The sequence below is a fragment of the Phytophthora infestans genome, genomic scaffold (genome assembly GCF_000142945.1).
Source record: "Phytophthora infestans T30-4 supercont1.15 genomic scaffold, whole genome shotgun sequence".
NCBI lineage: Eukaryota > Oomycota > Peronosporomycetes > Peronosporales > Peronosporaceae > Phytophthora > Phytophthora infestans.
This window is the reverse complement of record NW_003303744.1, coordinates 2,147,942-2,155,097: the sequence shown is the minus strand read 5'-3', so window position 1 is coordinate 2,155,097 and position 7,156 is coordinate 2,147,942. Positions and strand designations below refer to the sequence as shown.

The following is a 7,156-nucleotide window of genomic DNA, read 5'->3' as shown; positions in this document are numbered from 1 at the left end:
GTTTTGACAATAAAGTATCATTTCTATTTCTATCCGCTTACTCTTCGCTCGTATCTACGAACACTCTGCAGCAAGCAAGCACTTGCCTTCCCAGCGCTTTGTGTAGTAAGAGTTGATACGACGTCCGGCATCGCGCCAGCTAATCCAGTCGGCGCGTTCTTCTTGCGTCAGAGTAGGCAGTAGATCGTTCTTCATGTCGTGATCCGTATCGGGATTGTGCAGCAGCATCGAGTCCGTCACCTTATCATACCGCAGTCGCTCGTGTCCTCGCACTACCGACATTTTTCGTGTCGGATTGTTGCTGTACACGACTCTCTTCCCGAATTTAACCTTGCGCTTAAGTGACCGACCCACACCGTCTTGCTCGAAGCCTCCCTCTGGAACGCCTGTAATATCCGCCAGTGTGTTCAGGATGTCGTACTGCTCCGTGGCGTCGTCCATGACCATCCCCACAGCGTCACCCAATCGTCCTTCGGCGACTATTGCGCCAGCCACTCGAGTAGCAGAAACATCGCGATCTTCAGGGACGTCATTACCGAACTCGGGGCCCTGGCCGTGATCTCCGGAGATCACCACAACTCGGTGTGAGCTGGACGCTATGTTCTTGAGGTGAGATGGTCTCCCCAGTCGACACGTTCCAGCGCAAGGTTATCTTAGGCCGGCAAAGCCTCGCTAGATTATCTCTACTCGTCTTCTGGCTCTGTCGTTACGGACGTCGGTTGCCATGTTTGATTGATGTATTTTACACAACTACCGAGTTGATACCGGATTCCAAAGAGATACCGGTTGAGCACGGTTTGTGTGCTTTGGCTGGTGGACGCCACTTTGTGAATCGAAAGTTGGGAGACGATGGCGACCGAACTGTTTGAGGATATCTTCGAGGTGCGCCAGCTCAACCCGGATGGCAAGAAGTTTGACAAAGGTGCGCGCCGTTTTCTGCTGCATAATTTGGTGCTTTTTCGTCGTCGTAGACGCTCTGGAATGCGGTTTAGGGATGATTAACGAGCAAAACTATTGACACATTTGACAGTGACCCGCGTGGTATGCAAGGGTGTGTCGTACGAGCTGGAGCTGACGCTGGACATCAACTCCGAGGTCTACCGTCTTCGTCAGAACGAGAAGTTCACGCTAGCGCTCGTAAGCACGCTGGACCTGGAAGGCAAGCCGGATGATGGCATCTTTAACCAGTCGGGCAAGGTGCGTCGTGGACTGGAGTTTGGTGGATCGCTGGCATTATGACTTTTCTGCTTACTGATTTACGTACAACAGCCGACACTTCTGGACCGTTATGACTACGGTATGTATGGCAAGGTGTTCCAGTACGACCACGAGGGAGGAAACATGGTGGCTATTTACGCCAGCTTCGGCGGACTGCTCATGTGTCTGCGTGGCGAGCAGCGTCATTTGCACATGATTCACAACGACACACGGATTTACTGTCTTCTCCGAAAACAGTGAACGAGAAATGGAGAGCTCAGCGCGACTATAAACGCAAGGACTGGTGCCATCACGATGCAACCAGGCAGGTCAGCAGGGCTGTGCGAATAGCAGGCAGTGCATCACAGCTCTTTTGGACAGTTTTGACGCAACCTGTGATACATTATTACGCTGCGTTCCTCCTTGTTGTCACATGCCAAGCCACTCAAGCCACCAGCAAAAATGCAACGTGTTTTTAGCCTTTATATAAGTGAGTTGGTTCGTCTCCTGTCAGCTAGCGTCACAGATTGCGATGCAGTCACAGCAGATAGCCTAGCTTTCTTATCCACGAGCAGTACGATCTCTTACTTGTCCTCGTTCGCCATCTCGCGCATCTTCTTGTAGTACTCCTCGCGAGACACAGCCTGGGGCGGGTACTGAATGTATTTCCACTACAACATCATCACAACATAAAAGTAGGTTTAGATTCAATTGGGGCTTGATTGCCAACGGTCAAGACCAGCTCACCCTATTGATGATGTAGTTAATGCAGTCTGGCTGGGCGTAGATGCACGTTGCTACAATGGGGACTGCGAATCGAGGACAAATGTAGCAGGTATTAGCTCACACGGTCGACATGCACCCGAAGCTGATAAAACCAATAACGCACTGCTGATATAGACGCCGATGCGCGCAATTTCCCACTTCGCACTCGGCATTCTGGCACTAGTCTTCTCCGTTGTGCGGCTCTCCTCGCTTGCTTTTTTTTAGTGCGACGGGAATCGGTAATCTTCGGTATGACGATGAAGGTTCTTTGTCTCCACGATGTCGTCTGATGGTCGCAGGAAGGTTGCATCAGAACAAGTTGAAGTGAACATTCGCTTTCAAGAGACGCTGAAGTGCAAGAATGAACCAGCGTGCGGCACAGTACGCTAAGGCTGCCGTTCGAGGCAAGGTTGCTACGTTAGATAGATCTGAGGAAGACCCGAGTGATCCACACGTATATCGCAAAGGGAGCCCCGTGAAAGCACGGTCTCCTAATGACTCTCCATTGCTGGGAACGACCGACGACCCTGGAGACGATGAAGGCGACGACCTCGTGGACGGTCTAGATGAAACAACAGCTTACGACGCCCTTCTACAAGATCAGGCAGAGATGCAGGCCAGATTTACGTTTAAGGACGAGACTCGGAAGACCCTCGGAGACAAATTCATCGCCGCGATGCGTCGGAAGCGTCGAATGCTTAAACGCAACGAGAACCTCCGCTTCCGCGAGTTGTACAAGCCCCCAGAGCCCATTGCCGTGCTGTTGGTGGTCGTGGTGGCGGCGGCAGTGACGCTTATCGTCACCAAGTCTTGGCCATTTCACTAGAATTTATGCAAGCTATGATACAAATTTGAGGCCTTTTTGCAGCAATTACTGTTTTACACAAGCGACGCTTGAGAGCCGTCGAGTCGCCACGATGCTGTCGCAACTGGAAGACTTGGGAGTCTCTAAGGAGGAAGTAAGCTGCGGTAGACTGGAGGCGGGCTCGCCTCGCGACACTCTGGCGTGGACACCGCTACAATACGCGTGTGCATTAGGGGATACAGAGCTTGTGTCCCAGATTATTGCTACGAGCCCCCAGGCTGTAAATGCTCTGGGCAACGTACGTTTTGGTGATACAATTATTTCCAAGATTGAGATCTTAGTAGCTCTTGCTTGTTCAGACAAAATACGCGTACTCGCCGTTGCATATTGCAGTTCGTTTTGAACACGAAGCTATCGTCAAGTTATTGCTCGCAGCATCGCCAGCAGCCAAAATTAATGCTGTTGACAGTCAAGTACGCATCGTACTGCTACAAAGACCTTTCAACTCTAACAGCTACTTTGCAACTCGTAGGTGGGTTGTTCACCACTGCACTTGGCAACTCTGCAAGGCAATCACGCAATAGTCAAACTTTTGCTGAACGATTTCAACATTCAACAACTTCAATCCAAGGTATTTCCTAACAGTTATGTTCGAAATGTATGACGATTCTCTTAGATTTTAATTGTCAGAGGGGAACGACACCGGTCGAAATTGCAGAGGAACTTGAGTTCTATGACGTACGCGCGGCTCTCGTAGACTACGCAACTCGTGCCGCCGGTCGAACGCAGCTTTCTAGCTGGTTGGCAAGCATCGGGTTGGTGGAGTACGCGCAGTCGTTCTTTGATGAGGGCTTCGATGATGCTACTTTCCTGTTAGCCACGGGCGATCTGGATGACAAGACACTGGATGCCATGCACATTAAGAAAGCAGGGCATCGAGCGAAGCTACAGAAATTGTATCAACTCAAAGAGTTCTTGCATGTCGAGTCGGAAGCTGACGACCTAGACGAGGAAAGCGACTCCAGTGAAGGTTCCGGAGAAGAGTCCGAGTCTGAATCTGAATCGGGGTCAAGTAGTGACAGCTCCTAGATAGGTATAAGGATTACATTCGTTCACGTTGTGATATGCTGTAGCTATGCTAGATGGGTTCATGAGTTGAGTGTGCTGTTTAAAGCAGCCACAGTGGTATTGTAGAGTGCGGTGGGATCTGGGGGAGTAACCTCATCTGGCACGTAGAACGTCGTGTCATTCGGATGCATCGACTTGTAGCCAACGATGCCCGCGATTCCGACGATCACCAGGAAGGCAAAGAGCAGAATAACTCGATCTGTGGCCATACGCCGCGCGAAAGAGCGGATCAGCTTGTCAGCTCGTTGCAAACTGTCTTCGATCCCCATCACAGCGTCTGTGATCTCCACGATATGCTCACGTTGGCCTCGTAGCGCCTCTGCTGTGGCTGCTGCGACGTCTTTCGACTGCTCAACCATCTTTGCCGTGCTCATAAGGCTTTGTTCCGTCTTCGACTGGATGTCCAGAGTTTTATCGAGCAAGTCTTTGTTGCCCAAGCCATTTGTGCCTCTGGCTGCAGCGGCGCTTGTGGTAGCCCGATCACCGAATAGACCGTTGCGCTCTTGCTCAGCTTTAGCCCATCGAAATTCACTCGACAGCTCTTCAACGCGAGCACTATGCTCCTCGAATTTCTACATCGTCCCATGTTAAGAGTCTGTTGTAGTTTTGTACCTTTACAGAGCTCATACGAGCACGAACCTCGCGAAATGCAGCAACTTGGTCACGCGGAGCTTGACGAAGTGCTAGCTGGAAGCCTTTCTTGAGCTCAATCATCTCCTTGAGCTTCACTTCGGCCATTGCGAGCATCTACACCACACAAGCTTAGAGGAAACCCTACAATGTCATTCTCAGCCATCGTACTTCGGGTCGGACTCCAGGTGGCGCCTTAGCAGCTTTGCCCATGAGTTCGTTGAGCTTCGTGATCGCGTCACTCAAGTCTGCATCATAGTAGCTGATCTCCGCCATCTTGCTGTCCTTCAATGAGCTTTACAGCTTACGGACTTGCTGCTGTATCAAGTCGCGTCTTGCCACTCGATGATGGGAATGCGTCCTAACCTTCAGGTCCGTTTCGGCGCAGCGTTTCTGCCGGTTTTTCTCGTCGCGCCTCAAGTGCATATCTGACAGAAATAACGATTGACGACTCCGCTTCAGCTTGCAAACTCAATTTAAAAAGACGGAAGCGCGTTGAAGCGTCTAAGGTTACATTGCCATTCGTTCTTCGCGCCAGTTATCGCCGTCTCTTTGTTCTCTTTCTCACCTGTCGACACCTGCGCTTCTCTTCTCGCCATCTTTCCTCTCGCACTTCGTCGTCCACAAGCTCACGTTTGCTCCGCTTCAAAGCAGGCGTTGAACTTGCACACACCTCTCCAATCTGGTTCTCTATGTATCCTCGGCCCAGATCCTAACGATCCGGGAGCGTAGGTCCTTCCTATAATTAAGGAGGGCAGCAACACGTTGTGGCCCCATATCCGCAGAGCAGAAGCTTCCTGCTCTCTATATAACAAACACAAGCCGGCAACAGCCGAGCGCATCGTCCAATTAGAACGACGGCGGTGCCAGCTTCTGTTCGTCCAGCTCCGGGTTGCCCATCATGTCGCCAGCCATGCCCTGGTCGGGTTGCGGGGCGAACCATTCGTTCACCATGATGCTCACGCCTTCAATGGCGGCCAGCAGCACGCCACCAATGAGAGCCTGTCCTGCGGCGGCGCGCGGGCCTGCACGGGCTGCCAAAGCGCCACCTGTGGCCGCGCCGGCCAGGATAGAGTTCCATGGGTCCTCCTTCCGTCGCAGAGCCTCGAAAGAGCAGTCGAATGAGGAGAAGAGCAGACCCCAGACAGCGAAGCCACCGGCCAGAACGGGTGTGCGCATCTTAGCGTTGTAGATGGCGCCGCGGAAGCGCTGGCCGGACGGCGAATTACGCGCACCCTTGAACGTGTACCAGCCAGAGCCGAACACGGCGCCTAGCACGAAACCTCCGCCCGCGTCCTCCACGATACGGAAGGGACACGGCTCGCGCTCCATTGTGTCAGTTAGTTAGCGGACTTGATCTGTGGACTGATAGTGATGCCCTTGGGGTGTGTAGAGCAGCAAGGAAGGGAGAGCTGCAGCAAGAGGGGACGGCAACTTGACAGGTCTCACTGTACGGCTGGAATGAACGCTCGCCGCTCGCGGCAGCCAACAATACTGATCGGTATACCGATTTGAATCGGAGTGTTGATACAAAACGCAGGTCAAGTCGATCTTTTAAAAGACCGGTTTATCGGTTCTGTGTCACTGTATCGGGGATCAATCCTTGTTTGAATGACGAATAGTATCTCCCCCCAAAGAGAAGAAAATCTTCAGGCTAAAGATCGAGCCATCTTTATCCAGAGTAGCGATGTCTCGTAGTATGCCGGAAGCTGTGGCGTGGACGACGAGCGGTGATGCCAAGTTGGGGCTGCGTGATGTGCAGGCCGAGGGTGTGCATGAACAGGCGCGCGCGAACTGGGAGCCATACGACTTCAACGGCGGCACTGTGCTGGCCATCGCGGGCGAGGATTTTGTGGTTGTTGCTGGCGACACACGACTGAGCACGGGCTACTCGATCCTCAGTCGCGATGAGAGCAAGCTGCACGAGCTGACGCCCACGACGGTGCTGGGATGCCCCGGCTCGCACAATGACATTATCCAACTACGCGGTGTGCTGAGCATCCGTGCGCAAATGTACCAGCACGACAATGAGACGTCCATGACTTCGAGCGCCATGTCGCAGCTGCTGATGAACACACTCTACTCGCGTCGCTTCTTCCCGTACTACGCCTTCTGCATCCTGTGCGGTATCGACGAGAACGGCAAGGGCGTTGTGTACACGTACGACGCCATTGGCTCATACGATCGCGTCACGCGCGCGGCTCAGGGCAGCGGAGGTCACTTGATGATCCCGCTTCTGGACAATTTGGTGGAGCACGATACCCGCACGGACCCGAAGAAGGCGCTCACACTGCAGGAGACCAAGGACATCATCAAGGACGCGTTCATTACGGCTGGAGAAGTAAGTGGCAACGGTAACAACACGGCATTTGAATACGTTTCTGATGGTTATGTGCTGCTGTTTTCTATGTGCAGAGAGATATTTACACGGGCGACAGCGTGGAGATCTTGACAATCAAGGCTTCGGGTATTGACAGGGAGATGTTCGCACTCAAGAAGGACTAGAGTCGCAGCAAGTGTCTTTTATCCCTCCAGGATCGTCACTAAATAGGAGGATGAACGAGCATGACTACAGTGTAGTCTAATACAACCAAAAACGCATTTTTCTCCTTCTTCTCACAACTCCCGACT

The 7,156-nt window shown here is 52.4% G+C and overlaps 7 protein-coding genes across 7 annotated transcripts; 4 read left to right on the top strand and 3 right to left on the bottom strand.

Moving 5' to 3' along the window:
* Nucleotides 1–833: 833 nt before the first annotated feature.
* On the top strand, nt 834–1,682 carry PITG_09712 (DNA-directed RNA polymerase I, II, and III subunit rpabc3, putative; the record flags this gene model as incomplete). Its single annotated transcript, XM_002903271.1, has 3 exons — nt 834–922; nt 1,031–1,197; nt 1,270–1,682. 3 exons carry the CDS (start codon nt 850–852, stop codon nt 1,456–1,458), a joined length of 429 nt encoding a protein of 142 aa, XP_002903317.1.
* A 99-nt stretch (nt 1,683–1,781) lies between these two features.
* On the bottom strand, nt 1,782–2,055 carry PITG_09711 (uncharacterized protein; the record flags this gene model as incomplete). The annotated part of the gene is made up of 2 exons (XM_002903270.1): nt 1,782–1,868; nt 2,047–2,055. 2 exons carry the CDS (start codon nt 2,053–2,055, stop codon nt 1,782–1,784), a joined length of 96 nt encoding a protein of 31 aa, XP_002903316.1.
* A 268-nt stretch (nt 2,056–2,323) lies between these two features.
* PITG_09710 (uncharacterized protein) lies at nt 2,324–2,788 on the top strand (the record flags this gene model as incomplete). Its single annotated transcript, XM_002903269.1, has 1 exon — nt 2,324–2,788. One exon carries the CDS (start codon nt 2,324–2,326, stop codon nt 2,786–2,788), a length of 465 nt encoding a protein of 154 aa, XP_002903315.1.
* A 91-nt stretch (nt 2,789–2,879) lies between these two features.
* Nucleotides 2,880–3,765, top strand: PITG_09709 (uncharacterized protein; the record flags this gene model as incomplete). Its single annotated transcript, XM_002903268.1, has 5 exons — nt 2,880–3,065; nt 3,127–3,240; nt 3,300–3,398; nt 3,458–3,639; nt 3,696–3,765. The coding sequence occupies 5 exons, from the start codon at nt 2,880–2,882 to the stop codon at nt 3,763–3,765; spliced, it is 651 nt and encodes a 216-aa protein (XP_002903314.1).
* Nucleotides 3,766–3,915: 150 nt separating this feature from the next.
* PITG_09708 (uncharacterized protein) lies at nt 3,916–4,801 on the bottom strand (the record flags this gene model as incomplete). The annotated part of the gene is made up of 3 exons (XM_002903267.1): nt 3,916–4,467; nt 4,535–4,642; nt 4,697–4,801. 3 exons carry the CDS (start codon nt 4,799–4,801, stop codon nt 3,916–3,918), a joined length of 765 nt encoding a protein of 254 aa, XP_002903313.1.
* Nucleotides 4,802–5,374: 573 nt separating this feature from the next.
* Nucleotides 5,375–5,857, bottom strand: PITG_09707 (mitochondrial import inner membrane translocase subunit Tim17, putative; the record flags this gene model as incomplete). Its single annotated transcript, XM_002903266.1, has 1 exon — nt 5,375–5,857. The coding sequence occupies one exon, from the start codon at nt 5,855–5,857 to the stop codon at nt 5,375–5,377; it is 483 nt and encodes a 160-aa protein (XP_002903312.1).
* Nucleotides 5,858–6,212: 355 nt separating this feature from the next.
* On the top strand, nt 6,213–7,030 carry PITG_09706 (proteasome subunit beta, putative; the record flags this gene model as incomplete). The annotated part of the gene is made up of 2 exons (XM_002903265.1): nt 6,213–6,866; nt 6,941–7,030. 2 exons carry the CDS (start codon nt 6,213–6,215, stop codon nt 7,028–7,030), a joined length of 744 nt encoding a protein of 247 aa, XP_002903311.1.
* Nucleotides 7,031–7,156: the final 126 nt, after the last annotated feature.